The sequence below is a fragment of the Chelonoidis abingdonii genome, chromosome 1 (genome assembly GCF_003597395.2).
Source record: "Chelonoidis abingdonii isolate Lonesome George chromosome 1, CheloAbing_2.0, whole genome shotgun sequence".
In the NCBI taxonomy this organism is placed as follows: domain Eukaryota; kingdom Metazoa; phylum Chordata; order Testudines; family Testudinidae; genus Chelonoidis; species Chelonoidis abingdonii.
In genome coordinates this window covers 305479535-305498370 of record NC_133769.1, presented here as the reverse complement: position 1 = coordinate 305498370, position 18836 = coordinate 305479535, and the positions used below count along the sequence as shown (strand labels likewise).

At 37.4% G+C, this 18836-nt stretch overlaps 1 protein-coding gene across 6 annotated transcripts in view; it reads left to right on the top strand.

Annotated features, from left to right (window-relative positions):
- Window positions 1-18836, top strand: part of PCDH17 (protocadherin 17) — a 505466-nt gene that overhangs the window by 29635 nt on the left and 456995 nt on the right. For 4 of the 6 annotated variants that reach the window (XM_032787740.2, XM_032787738.2, XM_032787737.2 and 1 more), the window contains exons 2-3: window positions 633-691; window positions 824-996. In XM_032787740.2, coding sequence (XP_032643631.1) covers window positions 633-691; window positions 824-996 — 232 coding nt within the window. Of the gene's footprint in view, window positions 1-632; window positions 692-823; window positions 997-6073; window positions 6223-18836 lie in introns of those variants that run through there. The other 2 variants (XM_032787741.2, XM_032787736.2) reach the window with 2 other exon arrangements.

Below are 18836 nucleotides of genomic sequence, written 5' to 3'. Positions count from 1 at the left end.
ATGTTATTGTGTGCATGCATTCCTGATTGTTCAGAGACAGCTATTAATACTGATGAGAATTAATTAGAGAGACAAAATCAAATATATGCATAATGCTTGCATTTGTTTCTAGTAATATTTAAAAGAAAAGACCCATAAGCCATAAACACAAAGATTCTTAAACTACTTTTTTTGCAATTCAAAAGCAATGTGCTTGTTTAAATGAAATTGTATTCAGCAATAAAGCCATCAGAATGATATAACTATGTTAAAAATGAGTATTATTGAATAATTCACTTTTGTAATATGCAAAAATTGGGTAATTTTTTCTTTCCTCTCTAATAAACATCAGTCTTAATATCTACCTAATGAAAACCACGTAAACAGTGTCATCTGTCAGGTTACTGACAGAGAATACCACTTATTGGAGCCTCATTGTTTACTTTAGCAGGTAATTTGTGGACCGGAATCATTTAATTGTTCTGAGTACATAATTACATGCCAGCATTTTCCAATTTAATTAAAATGTACAAATATGAAGATTAAGGGATTTTTTTGAATTATTAATCATTTCTCCTCTAGGAAATCTTGTTGCTCTGCAGGAGATTTGTCCAGTGTACAACTATACGTATTTTTTTCCTTCTCTTTCACAGACAGACAATTTTCCCGCAGAGCCCAATTACATGGGCAGCAGGCAGCAGTTTGTTCAAAGGTAAGGCCTATTAAATAACTTGCTCGGCTTCCCCATTTGCATTCTTGTCAAAATTGCTTTGCCAGAGAATACAATTCAAATTGGAACAAGTAAATACAACTCTCTCTCCTTTTTTTTAAATGTGTATTTCAGTAGCTCCACGTTCAAGGACCCAGAAAGAGCCAGCTTGAGGGACAGCGGGCATGGGGACAGTGATCAGGCTGACAGTGACCAAGACACTAACAAAGGCTCCTGCTGTGACATGTCTGTTAGGGAGGCACTCAAGATGAAAACTACTTCAACTAAAAGCCAGCCACTTGAGCAAGGTGAGTGAATCTTCCAATGCCTTCAAAGTGTAAAGCTTAAGCAATCATTATAAACCTATTAGTGCTGCAGTTGGAGTTTATCATGGTGGAATAGCCCATTGATAATACTATCAGCTGAAACAGTAAATCTTGGCCCAGAGCAAAGAATGTTCAATATCTTTCAGTATAAACATGAAACTGCAATGGCCTTTTTTTTTTTATTCCAAAGAAGATTTAAAAAATCATTAAAAAGTAATGTTTTTCCAAAACTATTAGAGTATACTTTGTTTGCATGGACATTTCCATAAATGTATAGTGTACAGTCTTTTTGCCTAGGCATGCCTTGAAAATTGAAATTAGATATGATTACAACAACAGACAAAATAACATTGAGTTATTTCCATTCTTTATGTAGTTTGGAGTGAGGTTTAAGAAAAGACCTGGGATTTCAGGGGGAAAAAAAAACTGGATCAGAAGAAATTTTCAGGTCGTGGCTATATTTTCCTATTTGTAACGTTGACTTCACTATTCTTTTCAAAATAAGAAGCGAAGTGTTAAATAATAGCATCATATAATTTTCAGTATAATCATTTCTTTCACACCTTAAGAAAGACGCAGATAAGTATCTGTGAAGCTGCTACAATGATTTATACTAGGACAGCGGCAATGTTCTATAAGCATACATTCTGATAAATAAGCATGTTTATTGCCTAAAAGTCAGTGTCCATTTCATTTTTTATGCCTTTTCACTAATTATATCTTCTGTTTCAAAAGAAATATGACATTTCCTAACAATGTCAGCCAAACTGAATGCTCCAGCATCATGTGTGTTTGTGTGTTTTGTTTGTAGTCTCAAAAGTAATGAGGAAATGAACAAATGAATTCTTTTGAATTTACTGTCACATATCTGTTAGTCATTTTAGTCTGTTGTGTAGAAAGTGATTCACAGTGTTAAGAATATTTAAAAATTGATTAATTAAGTCATTCTTAATGAGAAGCTATATTTATAATTAAGCAGAAATACATTATAAGCTTTTTATTAATTGGAACTAGATTTTTGCCTCTAGCACAGTCTGATCTGTAGCACATTCATCAGCAAATACACGCTCTACTTCATTTTTCTGATCATGTTGAGATTGCAATATAATTTTTGTTGTGTACAATATTTATAATGCTGCAGTATAATTTATTCTGTGTGTATTGGAGGGTTGACCTCATACAAGGTCTTGTTTTCCAAGCAATAAATGCCAGAAAGATTATTTTTTTTCCTGACCTTTTACCACAGTGACTCTGCTTATAATTGGACATTGATCTGTATAAAGATGCAGTGCTGGACTTTCTAAAAAAAAAAATAAGAAACTGTTTGAACATGGATCTAAGTTTCTCAGTTTTTGTATAGAAAACAGAGGACATGGTCTCCAGGCTTCAACATAACAGGTAACCTGAAAGTACAATGGAATTCCAAAAGACTAAAAAAAAAAGTGGAATTAGGAAAGTTATGTTTTAATAATCTAAACAAAACATGCAGTTTTAGAAAAGGGTTAAAAGACAGAGTTTGTATTATTGCATTTTGTGCAGCAACATGTTATACATGTCAACCCGGGTACAGGTCAGATTACAAAAACACTAGTAAGCAAATTTATTCAACCATTCATATTGCTTATTTTTGTAATCATGCAAAGAGCTATTCAGAAGTTTGCATTTGTCATCATATCTGGATGAGGGGTCCTATTAATCAAAAAACTACTCATGCAATTGGCTCGTATTACTTCCTCAGTTTCTTTTTATCCAGAAATTGAACTATGAATGTTAAGTGCAATCTGTTGCTGAATATCATTAGGAAACATTTAGGTAAATCTGTTTTTTTTTTCTTGGGGAGGGGGGAGTTGCACAACAAATTAAATGTAAACATAGAGATGGCAAAGGGAGGTATTTTTCAAATGTAATTTAAAAGGGTAATGCTATTCATTTGTTATTTCCTGTGAGTTCTTCAGTAACAAAATGGATGGTAGAGTTATGTAGAATAAGGTTCCAAACCTTCACTGAACTTCATATGGACACAGAGGTTCATCCATGGAGAGATCGTTGCAGGAATGAACCCCAAAAGCCCAATTCTGTTCCTACTGAGTCAATGATTGTTTTACTGTTGATTTTAATGCGAGCAGTATTGGGCTCAGTAATTGTACCTGCACCAGTGTATTCTTTCTCTTCAGAAAATAGGTTTTGTTTTTTGAACGAAAAGGCTAGTTTGTGGGAGGAAGCGTATGACAAGTAAGATAGTAAAAGAAAATGGTCTTGTTTTCCATAAAGAAAAATTGACTTCCAGGGTAAAAGAAATGGAAGAGTGATCAAAAACCAGCTGTATAGACCAGAACTCAAAATGGTAGCAGAATTACTGGCTCTGTCATCGTTCTAGTTTGCACTCAAGGATGGAAAACCATCAATTTGTAACAAAAATTTTAGCCAGGTGGTGTTTGTTTAAATAGATTTAAAATGCTGTTGCTGTTGTTGATCTGAGGTCAATTAGAATTTTTAGGTGTTCAGCTCTTTTTAATATCAGATAGTGCTTAAATGGATTCAGGAACCTAATGTTAGGGTTTTGAAACTCTTGGCCTGCGTTTGTGTCTGCAAACTTTTGTATAAAATTTCCAAGCATTCCTATCTGAAGTGTAGCTCCAGGCCCAGCCATGGTAACAGCAGCGGGAACACTAGTGTGAACTGAGTATCAGAGGGGTAGCCGTTTTAGTCTGGATCTGTAAAAAGCAACAGAGAGTCCTGTGGCACCTTTAAGACTAACAGATGTGTTGAAGCATAAGCTATTCATCCACAAAAGCTTATGCTCCAATACATTTGTTAGTCTTAAAGGTGCCACAGGACTCTCTGTTGCTTAGTGTGCACTAGTTACTGATATGTTAACAACTGTGTCATCTAACCTGGCACAGAGCAGGTCTAAATGACACTTAAATGTCACTGGTTGATCTACACTTATGCTACCACCTGTACAGCCACACAGTGGTAGCAAAATGGGAAATTTTATGAAAAAAATGTCTAGGGTAGAAATAGCTTCTGGCTGGATATGGGGATCTGTGCAACCCAGCTCACTTTTCAGCTTCCACCAAAGGAAAGCAACAGTGGCAAGCAAAGCCCCAATACATCTGCTGTTGAGAAAGTTTGATTTTGAAGGGGAAGTCTACAGATGGCACTTTTTGTTTTGTGCTGGCCTGAATACTATTAAATATGAGAGAAAATGAAAATGAGGGCATTTTTATCAAAACTAGACATTTAGCCTCAATGGAAAAGAAACTCCACACACTTTTAAAAAAGTCACTGGAACAATAAGTCTTGTGTACCAAACAAGCATGTCTCCATTCAGTTATTCCAGTGAAACCATCCTGCTGTATACTTCAGTCCTCTCTTTCTATAAAAATGTCTAGCTGTCTTTTAAACTTATTTACACTATGTGATTCACTATTCTTACTAAGCAACTTATTCAATATGCTTATGGTTTTGCCAGAATTTTTTGTTTATGCCTCATTTTTAGGTTATATCCCTGAGTTATTTTAACCCTTTCATCAGACAGGACAGTTTGAACTCATTTCCTTTGTTAAACACTTTTAACAGTTTTGAATAGTTCCTGTTAAGTTACCTCGAAACTCTTTACTGCTCCAACTGAAATAGCTCATAGTATTTTTGTTTTCAATAGTATTTTTTAAATACTGGAATGATCTTTTTGGATGCCTATGGTTTAAACATAAGGGCAATAATATATTTTCCTGGAAAAGGTGACTAGGACTGAAAATCATATTCTAAATGGTATCTAGAAAATGGCTAGTACAATAGCAAAATAATTTGTATTCCATCCTTCTGTTAGTGCATCCTAGAAATCTATTTTCCATTTCTTTCAGCTATCCACAAAGCTGGATTTTTTTCTAATAACGCCTAAATCCTTTTCCTGGTTAGAATGCTGCAGGATTTCTATTTCATTACTATTTTGGTTTACATCCTCTGTTTTCCCTACTTTTTCCTACATAAAAATATTTTTTTATGGTATTGTCAAAATTACTTTTGAGATCAAGTCTCTCTGAATCTGATAGTCTTGTTCAATATTTGCTGTGACACAAAGTGTGGTATCAGAATTTCAAATATATGGTATCAAAGTTTGCTTTTCATCCACACTTCATCGGAGGAGTTTGCATAAACGCTATTGCCTACTTAACAATAACTTTACTCTTGAGAGAAGAGAAAGGACAGAGGAGCCTCCTGGGAGGAAAATTAGAAGGAAATTCTTCAAGATTCATGTCAGAGACTCCTTTAACCCAATAATCTGCTTACCAGGTTTCTCTACAAGAGGGTACAGTTTTGCCTAATTTACACAGTACAGCTAACCAGTATAAAAAGGGCAAAATGAACACCCAAGAAAAATAAGAGATACTAAAGCATCAACTGCAAAATATAATACTTCTTTCTTCTTACAACAAAAATACATATACATCTTAACTGAAGTAGGCCTACCTGCAACAATCTTATAACAAAAACATTATCAGTGTTTTAACATCTGAAAGAATATTCTGAACTCTTGAGTTTGTCCACAGAACAAAGTTCCTTAAAGTCTGTTGTGGCTTGTTTGTTGATTTTTTCCACTCTTTGAGCAAGAGTGTGATAATTTGTTCTTAAAATCCAGTACTCTGCACTGATTCCCCAATAGTAAGCATGAGATTATAAGAATTTTTAACCAAGAATTTTTCTGATTTCCCCCTTGACAGCCTTGTCACAGTTCCTGAGGTCCCCAGGATAATTAAAAGCCATTGGGATCTATTTAATTGACTGAAAATTAGCCCTTGATGGTCAGTGAGGAAAGATCAGGCACAATTCTGTTCTGCTCTCTGACACCATCACCAATGCTTTTTGTGCCATTTGGAATGATGGGTTGTTATACAAGTGCATTAACTTAATGAGATATCCAAACAAGAAGATTGTGGAGAAATTCCTTTTCACAGTTTGGTGATTGCCTCTGCTGAGAAACTAATTCAGGTTGGGAGTCCCCCAAAAACTGACACAACCTGTGAAATATTTTGTTCAACATTGCTTCCTCTCATAGGTTTTTCCCCCCGGACAGAACATCTTCTATCACATTCTCTTTGTGCCCAGAATGTGAATAGCTGTCAGACTGCACTACTTGTTCTGACGCCACCTAAGAATCTTTATGTCCAAGAGTATCATCCACTCCAGCTTGGTTACCCCTAACATGGTCAGGTAAGAGACTACCTTGCTGTTGTATGTCAGGACTTGCACGCAATACCCATTCTTCACTTTCATCTAATTCAGTGTTATCCAGACCCAGAGCAATGCCAGCTTGTTTATACATAGAGTCTCTTATCTTTTGATGTCCCAGAGACATTCCTCATTCTGATTTAGAAGTTTCAGTTTCTAGAACTATAGAATATAGAAACTATTTGATAGCGCCCGAAAGAAATGGGGTTTTATCCCTATCAGATTTGTTCCTTACCATATATTCCCTGGTATTCCCAGTCCTTTTCTGACTTCTGTGTTTTAAGCAAGCACATCAGTAGTTCTATGTAAGGAGTTGCCATGGGAAATGCTAGCAACAAAGCTGCTATATCAATGAAACGACCGATCTAGCCAGCTGTCTCTGACCAAATCAGTTACCAACATCACGTGAGATATTTGGGTAATGCAGTATCATTTGAACGATGGGGATTTTAGTTTAAGACTCAGAACGCACTGTGACTTTTATTATTTATTTATGGCTTTTATGATCAGCTCCAAAGGTTTCTTAATTTTCTGCAGTGAGTAGGATCTGATGAGAAACAGTCAAATGAAAGAGTCCCATTCAATTACATTACATAATGGCACACAGCTAAAAAGGGATTTTTTTTTAAAGCACTTATGTACAAATGCTAGAAGTCTAAGGTGGGTGAACTTGAGGGCTCATATTAAATGAGGGTATTGACATAATAGGCATCACAGAAACTTGATGGAATGAGCATAACTAATGTAACACAGTAATACCAGGATGCTAAATATATCAGAAGGACAGAATAGGTCGTACTGGTGGGGGAATGGTGCTATATATGAAAGAAAGCATAGAGTCAAATGAAGTAAAAATCTTAAATGAACCAAACTGTACCATAGAATCTCTGTGGATAGTAAGTCCATGCTTGAATAATAAGAATATAGGAGTAGGGATATACTACTGACCACCTGACCAGGATGGTGATAGTGACTGTGAAGTGCTCAGGGAGATTAGAAAGGTTATAAAAATTAAAAAAAAACAACTCAGTAATAATGGAGGTTTCAATTATCTGACTGGATACATGTCACATCAGGATGGGAGGCAGAGATAAAGTTTCTTGACACTTTAAATGACTGCTTCTTGGAACCCACAATAGGAGAGGCAATTCTTGATTTAGTCTTAAGTGGAGCACAGGGTCTTGTCCAAGAGGTTAACATAGCTGAACCACTTGGTAATAGTGACCATAGCATAATAAAATTTAACATCCCTGTGTGGGGGAGGGAGAAACACCAAAGCAGCCGACTCTGGCACCATTTAATTTCAAAAAGGGCAGCTACACAAAAATGAGGAAGTTAATTAAACAGAAATTATAAGGTACAGTGCCAAAACTGAAATCCCTGCAAGCTCTATGGAAACTTTTTAAAGATACCATACAATTTAAATGTATACCCCAAATTAAAAAAACATAGTAAGAGGACCAAATAAATGCCAGCATGGCTAAACAATGAAGTAAAAGAAGCAGATAGAGACAAAAAGGAATCCTTTAAAAAGTGGAACTTAAATCCCATTGAGAAAATAGAAAGGAGCATAAACTCTGGCAAGTGAAGTATAAAAATATACCTAGGAAGGCCAAAAAAGAATTTGGAGAAAAGCTAGACAAAGACTCAAAAAATAACAGAAAAAAAAAGTACATCAGAAACGGGAAGCCTGCTAAACAACCAGTGGGGCCACTGGATGATCGAGATGCTAAAGGAGCACTCAAAGAAGATAAGGTCTTCACGGTTGACGATGTGAGGGAGATTTCCAAACCTGAGCCATTCTTTTTAGATGACAAATCTGAGGAACTGTCCTGATTGATGTGCCATTAGAGGAGGGTTTTGGAACAAATTGATAAATTAAACAGTAATAAGTCACCAGGACAAGATGGTATTCACCTAAGAATTCTGAAGGAACTCAAATGTGAAATTTCAGCGCTACTGACTGTAGTATATAACCTATCGTTTAAATCAGCTTCTGTACAAGATGACTGGAGGGTAGCTAATGTGATACCAATTTTGAAAAAAGGCTCCAGAGGCAAGTCTGACAAATACAGTCTGGTAAGCCTAAATTCAGTACCAGGCAAATTGGTTGAAACTATAGTAAAGAACAGAATTATCAGCCACATAGATTAACATGATTTATTGGGGAAGTAAACATGGTTTTTGTAAATAGAAATCATGACTCACCAATCTACTAGAATTCTTTGAGGAGTCAACAAGCATATGGACAAGGGTGATCCAGTGGATATAGTGTACTTAGATTTTCATAAAGCCTTTGACAAGGTCCCTCACCAAAGGCTCTTAAGCAAAGTAAGCTGTCATGGGAAGGTCCTCTCATGGATCATTAACTGGTTAAAAGATGGGAAACAAAGGATAGGAATAAATTGTCAGTTTTCAGAATGGAGAGCGTCAAATAGTGATGTCCTCCAAGGGTCTGTACTGGGACCAGTACTGTCCAACGTATTCATCCATGATCTGGAAAAAGGGGTAAAAAGTAAGGTGGCAAAATTTGCAGGTGATACAACACTACTCAAGATAGCTGAGTCCAAAGCAGACTGTGAAGAGTTACAAAGGGATCTCACAAAACTGGATGACTGGGCAACAAAATGGCATATGAAATTCCGTGTTGATAAATGCAAAGTAATGCACATTGGTAAACATAATCCCAATGATACATATAGAATGATGTCAAGTATCAGAGGGGTAGCCGTGTTAGTCTGGATCTGTAAAAGCATGCCCACTGACAAAGTGGGTATTCACCCATGAAAGCTCATGCTCCAATACGTCTGTTAGTCTATAAGGTGCCACAGGACTCCTTGCTGCTTTTATAAAATAATGGGGTCTTAATTAGCTGTTACCCTCAAGAAAGAGATCTTTCAGTCATTGTGGATAGTTCTCTGACAACATACACTCAGTGTGCAGCAGCAGTTAAAAAAGCTAACAAAATGTTGGAAATTATCAAGAAAGGGATAGATAGTAAGACAGCATATATCATATTGCCTGTATATAAATCCATGGTATGTCCACATCTTGAATACTGTGTGCAGATGTGGTCTCCCCATCTCAAAAAAGATATATTGGAATTGGAAAAGGTACAGAAAAGGGCAACAAAAATGATTAGAGGTATGGGACAAGTTCAATATGAGAAGAGATAAGTTGAGGACTTTCTAGCTGGAAAAGAGATGACTTAGGAGAAATATGATAGAGGTCTATAAAATCATGACTGGTGTGGAGAAAATAAATAAGAAAGTGTTATTTACTTCTCATAACACAAGAACTACGGGTCACCAAATGAAATTAATAGGCAGCAGGTTTAAAACAAATAAAAGGAAGTATTTATTCACACAGTGCACAGTCAACCTGTGGGATTCCTTTCCAGGGGATTTTGTGAAGGCCAAGACTATAACAGGGTTCAAAAAAGAACTAGATAGGTTCATGGAGAGTAGGTCCATCAATGGCCATTAGCCAGGATGGGCACAGATGCAAAACCATGCTCAGAAGTGTCCCTAGCCTCTGTTTGCCAGAAGCTGGGAGTGGGAAACAGGGGATAGATAATTTGATGATTTCCTGTTCTGTTCATTCCCTCTGAAATATCTGTCATTGGCCACTCTAAGAAGACAGGATACTGGGCTAGATGGACCATTGGTCTGACCCAGTATGGCCATTCTTATGTTCTTATCAGTAAATTGTTCAAGAAAACAGCACTTCTAAGCTTGCGAGTCTGATCAACTGTACCACTGGCCACGTCCTCCTCATGAAAGCCCTAGGTGCAATGAACAGACTGAACATTGTGACTTTCCATTGGTGTAATACTGCTTTTGAGACAATCATCTAGCATTTTTGGTAATAATAATACTCAAATGGCTTTGCTGAAGTCCACTTTTGCTTAAAAGGTTCTCCTGCTGAATCTTTTAAGCTGTCCATTTTGAATGCTTATAGCACTAAATACTTGTTCAAGGATTTTAAAGGTAGACTTTCTGACCAAAAGACTTTCTGACCAAAAATATAGATCTGAACTAGTCTCCGTAAATGTACTGCCCCACTAATATTTCATAGTGGCCTCTCCTGTAAGGCCAATGAGATAAAAGATATGCTTTAGCAAAGTTCAGCTACAAGTTGTTGGGCTAGATGCAAGAATTATTGGATGAAATTATGTGTCCTTTGTTATGCCGGAGGCCAGACCAGATGATCGTAACATCTGAAATGTATGATTCTGAGAAGTATCTATTTCTGTATGTTATATGATGGGAGAACCTACCCCCAAATTATATTTTGAACAAAACTAAGCCTGAGGCCATCTGACATCCAGCTCATATTTACTGAACTGGAGGATGTACAATGTGTTTATTATATTGCAAGAGGAAGGGTTTGTTTCTGTTTTTTTGTCCCATCCCTTTAAAAGTCCTTTAATAATGAATCCTCTTTTTGTTTGCATGTTTTGTTTTTAAACTCGAGTCTACCACTTAATTTTTAGATTGAAATTCTTCATTTTCAGTCTCAATTCCATATTGAGTGTAAGTTTTTGGTTGGCATTTTGTGATGTCAGGCCAGGAGACAATAACAGCTGCTGAGAAGCAGAGTCCAAGACTCTATGCTGGGTTTCTTCCATAAAGACAAGAGAATTCCCGCATGCTGCCTCCCTCCACCAATATGCTTCCCTCAAGTCTTTGAAGTTTTTGGGAGTTCTAGCAGTGGGAACAAAGGGGGAGTGGGATGAGGAAAAGGATGCTATGCTAAAAATGGGCATAAAAATTATATGAAGTGTTGACCCGCTGATGGGAGAAGGGGTCAGGTTAGTGTCTCTATCTATTTACTGCCCTTATATTATATATAAAACAGATAAATTTAGGCAGATGTTACAGGAGTTGAAGAGTCAGTGAGCAGAACACTTTGCATGAGAATACCTTTATCTACTGTTACCACAAGCTGCATTTTAATTGAAGTTGGGTTCATCCAGACCACCTTTTCAACCAAGGGCATGTTTCATTTTGTTTGGGCTCACCACTAGGACATCCTGGTGTATTGGCAGTGAACTTAAGTATATGGGAGAAACTAAATAAAGTTATTTAGCCAAAAAAAAATAGGGGGAAACTCTCTATGACTGACTTTCAAAACATACCAAAAAATACTTGTGTATCTGTCTGGAAATAGAAATGTGTCTTTGCAATACAAAGGAGATAATCAGACAGCAGGGCACTGTATGTGCACCAATTGCTATGTTATGCCACTTTGTCAGACAACATTTTGCAGGCTACTTCGTTTTTTCTCCCAACAATTCACCTTCCTTTTTAACTGGAGGTTAGCTAGGCCAGACAGCTGTACTTTCCCAGTTCTACTCCAAGCCTGCCAGTCTGCTCCTCTCCTTCAGGGACCTTCTCACCATTGGCTGTGGGAAAGAAGACTTGTCCTGTGGGACTGGCTCCCAGGCCTGATAGTTGAAGGGTCAGTTGTGAAATGTTTTCCATATTTTTGCTTCTATATCTTTATGTTTTTATTTTATAGACAAACTTTCAGCACCAGATTAATTTGCTATATGATGCTGATGAATTCTTAAAGGAGAAGGGATTGAAACCTGGCCTGGATAAATATTAATCCATTTCAAATGCTATTTGCTTGGTGTGCTTGTTTGCACATCAGTACCTAGGATATTTTTCAAGCTCGCAACTGTTTAACAACAGGTCTTGTGTTTGAACTCTGGGTGTAAAGGGTAAGGTTTGGAAACTATACTGTAGATGCTCATTTCTATATGTATTTCTGAAAGCTAGAAATGCAGAAGTCATCTCCTCTTCCCCCCCCCCCCCCGCCACTCACTCCTTAATACCTTCACCCCCAGTTTAAGCCTCTATACCCTTTTCTGTAATCCTTATTTTGAAACCACCTTAGCTGTATTCAGGTACAAAGTCATAGTACTGTGAGTTGTTCTTGAAATTCATAAGTATTTCACATAGTAGAGCTTTGTGCTTTTTTACTGCAAGAAAAGCAGAGAAAAGGCTCACAGTGCTCAGTAAGATGAAGCACTTCTGTGTCAAAATTATTATCTTGAGCTAACAATGTTCTTTCAGATTCTTTCTGTAAATGGAAAGAAAAGTGGGGGCATTGAGAGATCAACAACTTTGGAACAAGGCATCCAAAAAAGAGCCAGTTCTTATTGTTTTAGGTTTTATATATTTTTCTGTGTAGTAAACAGCTATTCTGTTGTGCTTACTTTTGTGAATAGAAATTTTAGGCATACACACGTAAATTCATGGTGACTTTATAAAACCCATATTCTTGTGACATGATTGTACCCTTTACTCTTTTTCTGAGAAAGTTCTTGGTTTGGTGGGCTTATATTATAACTTTCCCTTCCTTTATTATAGTTTCTTGTATGAATTCAGTTTTATTTAAAAGTACGTGTCTATGTCTGTGTATGTATCCAGTTATTTAAATTACATAATTAGAGCATGTACATAATTAAATATGATGATGGGCCATATCCTCCCTTCCTTCATTAAAATACACAGAAGGGGAAAATTTGTATTGAATAATCCAAGGCTTTTTGTCAGTGAGCATCCTCTCCTCTATGACACATGGCTGGCTGTGGTGCAGAACTGGCAGGAGGTGTGGACTGCTGAGTGCTCCGAGGCAAGAATCCATGGAATATAATAATAATATTTAGCCTTTATAAAGGGCTTTGCTTAGACGCAGTGCTGTAACAACATTTACTGATTAATACCAATTACAAGTTGGGTTTAAACCCCAGGGATGCTGATGTATATGTACTCAATGTATATGTATATGTACTCAGTGCACTTATCAGCTACCCCAAAATCCAAAATGGCAGCTGAGCTGGCTTCCGTGTCCTGCTACCACTTCCTCTTCATCCCAGCAGCTGTACTGATGTAACCTCCCTGCCCCGAGTGGGCTTCATATGTTGTGAAACAGACATTGCTCCTGAGAGCAGCAGAAACTTTCTGGTGCATATTTCATCATGTTACAGTTCTTTACACTGAGAACACACCCTGACTACTACCCTTTCCTGAAGGTGATATGCCCTTTTTTTATGTTGCTGCTTTGCTTTCTGTTTTCTCTAAAGGAGCTGATAGTGGCTGCATGTTACTAGGGGGTGATCCTGCATAGCAACCCCTGTGCAGCATGCCAAGCTACATTTAATTCCATCTGCTCCCCTGTGCTACACAGAATGGAGGGGAGCATATGCCCAATGTAACAAAGTTATGCTGTGACGTCAGAAAATCTTTATTTAAATCTGTAAATGTGTTGTATAAATTTAGGACCAAATTCTGCTAGCCTTACTCACGTGAATAGTTGCATTGATATCAAGGCAATCAAGCAACATATAACTCACAACTCCTAATATTTCAGATGTTAACTTTTTCTTTAATAGTATGTTATTAACCAATAGTTTCTGAAAGTTGATTATTTAAAAAATCCCAATTTATTTTGAATTATAGGAGCAGTGTGAAAAATTCGAATTTGTGCATTTCTTATAACTGTTCCCAGACTCTAAAAGTGAATGCAGTTTGCAAGTGTGCTCTTATGCCAGGGCAGTTAGTTAACCTCCGTGTTTGTGAAGCTTAATAATTCTAGGGGAAAAACTGCTGCTGGATAAAACTTAGTGTACAATATCTCTACCCTACCAAAGTGGAAGAGTGTTTTATAAGAGGAAAGATTTAAAATGTTAGTGGGTTTTTTTTTTAAATTTTGCATTAATAGGCACCTTAGAAAAACCTAATATAGGAAGGCTTGGCTGTTTTAACAGAATATTTAACTTCAGCCCTCCTCCTTGTGAGTTATTGTGAGCTTGCGTAACTCAAACCAGTTTTTATGTAAAAATCTGAAGTTTGGCACTCTCATTGGGCCAAATCCTTGGATGGCTCACCTGCCCAAATAAGGTTCAAAGATTCTTAAAAGCTGTGCAGGCCAGGTGCAGCAGAAGGACAGCATCACCTTTCATACTGTGAAGAAAATCTCTATGACAATCTCTGCAATGTGAGTGGCCACAAAAAGTGGCCACTATACCAGGGGTTGGCAACCGCTGGCATACGGCTCGCCAGGGTAAGTTCATCCCTCGCCCGCGCCACTTCCTACCACCTCCATTGGCCTGGGACGGTGAACCACAGCACTATACAAATCCACTGTTCCTAAACCCCATATATAGGAAAAGCATGTGTTGTTTCTACTGCTCCATTCCTAGGGTCTGTGGGCTGCTGATGTTGAGGATTCTGACCTTTAGCCCTGTGTCTTTTTTGTTGATGTGAGCAAAGCCCGCATTAGAGGACTTTGCTCCATTTCTAGTATTTGGCCTTTGGTCTGTAAATTTATAATATTATCAATATTTTTTTCTAATCTGAAGAAGGAATATCTTTTTATTTGCTGTGTAACTTTGAAAATTGTTTGCTCCATCTTTGCAATAATTATTTCATAAAATGCCAGCCTCCCATCTCTTTTCCAGCAATATTCCATTGATAGTGTAAAATCTGCATGTGTGATTAACAGTATATTCTTAGGATATGCTTCTAACAGTTTTAGAGAGGATTGGCAATGAGAATAGTTGCAAAACAATTTCAGTTAAATTCCTATGCTTTTGGACTGATTTTTTAAATACTTGCTATCTGTCCAAAGAAAGTTCAGAAAGTTTCAACTAATTCCCTTCAGCTGTTTTGATTTTGAAAGGGGTGAAAAAATGCTTTTTCCATTAAAAATGTTCTGGCTGAACTTCTTTAGGCAAGACTTTGAGATTGTGACCTCTAGCAAAGAAAAGTTAAAATTGCTTTGAGCAATAGTCAGTTGGCAACATTGCATACATCATTTTTGTCCGAGACCAATGCAGGTTCGAGTAAGGATTTGATTGAGAGAGAAAAATCAAAACAAAAAACAGATTGTAAGTCAAAACCAAGTGGTTGTTTATTAAAGGGGAATGAGTTGCAACTTGTGCTGGGGAGGAGCACTTTTACCAACTAACAGTACTATCAGAACAAGAATATACACAGAACTTGAAACAGTCTATTTACATCCAACAACAAGAAACCAAGCAGTCTATAATCAACTGCTCACTAAAAACCAGAGCAGATACACAAACGAAGTAAACCGTATACACATGAATTGAATACTATAAAAATACACCAACTAACCACAATAGCAATTCATACAACAATTTGACTCTCATATACTATATATACAACTTGGTACCAAGTAGGGGAAGGGAAAAAGGGGAGAAGTTAAACAAACAGAGTGTCTACAGAAATTAAAATGCACATACCACTCTCCAGGCGCAGCTGACTAGCAGTACAGACACTGAGGACATGGCGAATTGGGGAAGTGAAGTAATCCAAAAAACCAAAATGACATGACACGAGCTGACTAAATCCGGGGGAGACCCTGGCTGGAAGGGTGATCAGGCCTTCCAGCTAACCCGCAGATACTCCTGCAGATTATGGCGCGAGATACAGTTTTATTTGGACACTCTTACTCATGTCAGCGTCTGATTGGTCCCTAGCTCCTTCAACAACCAGGTTCCAAGCTGGTGCCCTCTACATTAATAGGAGCTGCACCAGGCACACTACTTTTGCACACAGCACCAACTTGACCTTTTGACCAACAGAAAGTTCAAGAACAGGCACACTGGTATTTTTGCACACGGCACCAGCCTGATCCTTAGGTGACCAGGGAAAAAAGCGGGAATAGTCACACAGCACTACGGTATTGCACACGGTACCAATGTGACCTTTTGACTGACAATTGGCCAAACAGAAGCCATGTTTGAGCATAGGCTTTAAGGCTGCGACAATTTTTTTCTGCTCTCTCAGTTTTTCAGTGCAAAACATTACCACAGTAGAACCTCAGAGTTCCAAACACGTTGGGAATGGAAGTTTTTGATAACTCAGAAATGTTTATAACTCTGAACAAAATGTTATGGTTGTTCTTTCAGAAGTTTACAACTGAACATTGACTTAATACAGCTTTGAAACTTTGCTATGCAGAAGAAAAATGATACTTTTAACCATCAATTTAAATTAAACAAGCACAGAAGCAGTTTCCTTACCTTTGCAAATTTTTTTTAAACTTTCTCTTTATTTTTTAGTAGTTTACATTTAACACCGTACTGTACTTACTGTATTTGCTTTCTTATTTTATTTTTTTGTCTCTGCTGCTGCCTGATTGCGTACTTCTGGTTCCAAATGAGGTGTGTGGGTGACTGATCAGTTCATAACTCTGGTGTTCATAACTCTTGAGGTTCTACTGTATTTATTATTAACGAAAATTGTACCATATTATATGTGCAACGTGGCAGAGTTAATGTTGCAACCTTAACTTTTAGAATTTCTTAGTTTTTGAATTCTTGATCTAAAACCCTTGACATTGCAATAGGTCAGTCTAATTTGAAAATTGTTTATTTAGGAATAATTATCATGTTTTGGTGTTATTCTTCATACCTGAATGTTTCTTCTTTAGCAGAGGCAGAAGAATAATATTCTATTTCAGAGAATTCCAGGAAAAACTGAGTTCAGCTGGCTGCCATCTCCCATTGTTCTCAATGGGATTGAGGCCAGAGGATGCCCTTAGCAGAGACGGACACTGTCTCCGTTCACCTCTGACAGACTTAGAGGGTTACCATCTTCCCTGAAGGCATGTTGGCTTTATTTCCTTTTGAGAGACAATGGCTATTTTGTAAGAGGACATCCTCACTGAGGGTAAGCCTCGGGCCATAGCCTCATAGAGAACAGTGGAAGATGGTGGCCATTTTGAAAAAAAGCAATTATTTTCGGGTTCTCTGAAAGAGATTTTATTCTTCAGCTTCCACTGACAGACACATTTTCAGTAATGAAAGATAGTGTTTGTTCTATTGTACGTACTCCTAAATATTTCTTTTTTTAAAACTATCAAGCCTACTCAACAAGGAGGACAGGCAACTGGGTAGGGTACAAACTAGGGAAGATGTGTTTGGAGGAATTTAGGGGTGCAGAAGAGTGGCTGGGTGGGGGAAGACGGGTGTTTGTGTGTATGGAGGAATGTAGGTGGTTAAGAAAGGAGGGTAAAATTTAAGGAGGGGGTGCATGAGTGTATAGGAATGAATGAGATTTTGGAGGCGGAAACTGTTGTATACACTATATTTTGCACTGCTGTGATGATGCAGAGTCTCTCTAAACCAGGGTGTGTTTACTTGCCCTGTCCACAGGTCTGGCCGATCACGACTCCCATTGGGTAGGAATGTAGGTTTCAGAGTAGCAGCCGTGTTAGTCTGTAACTGTAAAAAGAACAGGAATACTTGTAGCACCTTAGAGACTAACAAATTTATTTGAGCATAAGCTTTCGTGGGCTCCAGCCCCACGAAAGCTTATGCTCAAATAAATTTGTTAGTCTCTAAGGTGCCACAAGTACTCCTGTTCTTAGTAGGAATATAGTATGTAATACCAAAGAGAAGAAGGCAAATAACCATGACTCATTTAGATTCCTTAAGAATAACCCTACGTATAAAGCAGCATAGTGTGGCCTTCTGGTGAATGTGGTAATTTTTAATTCTCTGTTAAGAATTAAGAAGAAAGTAGAAATCTATTTAGTCATCCTGAAGATTGGGAGCAGTTAAATAAACTTAAGTTGTAGTGAGGTTTACCATGGTATAAGTGCACTTTGTTGTGTGCTGTAGAGACTAATCAGGGTAGACAGAGCAGACCCACCCATTCTGTTTTGGATCAATGCAATATAATCCTTACTTACTGCTATAAATCGATTTAGCATAATTTAACTTTGAGTTTTCTCTGCCAGATGTCTCCTCTGTTTATGTGAGATTTTATGTGTTAAAAGGGAAACAGATTAGTAAAAGAGGCATAGCAGCATTTTTTTGTTTATGGGTTTTGCGACTGTTTAATATTTACATTTAGTAGAAATTATTGGAAGAAGTTGAGAAGTAAACATAATGAAAAACTGGAGAAGAAAGTAAAATAACTTATTTGTCAGTATGTCCAGATCTTAATAAACATTTATTATTAATTTTAAAGGGGAGAGAAAAATATCCATCACATTGTTAATGAAATCCGGGAAATTTAAGTTACCTAAGAAAGAGAGCAATTTTAAAACAAAATTTAGTTGAATAAAGTTAAACTTTTCCACTAATGAAGCTAATGAAAACTTAGGCCCAGATTCTCTCCTAGATGAGTTATTCATCTGTAGAGACATGGAAATTGAAAGAGTTAAAACTCAGAGAGTTTCCTTGGTTTGCTCTTCTAAAGAAGTGGAAATCAGACCTGATCTACACTACACGTTTAAACCGATTTTAGCAGCATTAAACCAATTTAATGCTGTACCTGTCCACACTACGAGGCCCTTTATATCGATATAAAGGGCTCTTTAAATCAGTTTCTGTACTCCTCCCCGACGAGAGGAGTAGCGCTAAAATCGGTATTACCATATCAGATTAGGGTTAGTGTGGCCGCAGATCAACGTTATTGGCCTCCGGACGGTATCCCACACTGCTCCACTGTGACCGCTCTGGACAGCAATCTGAACTCAGATACAGTGGCCAGGTAAACAGGAAAAGCCCCGCAAAATTTTGATTTTCATTTCCTGTTTGC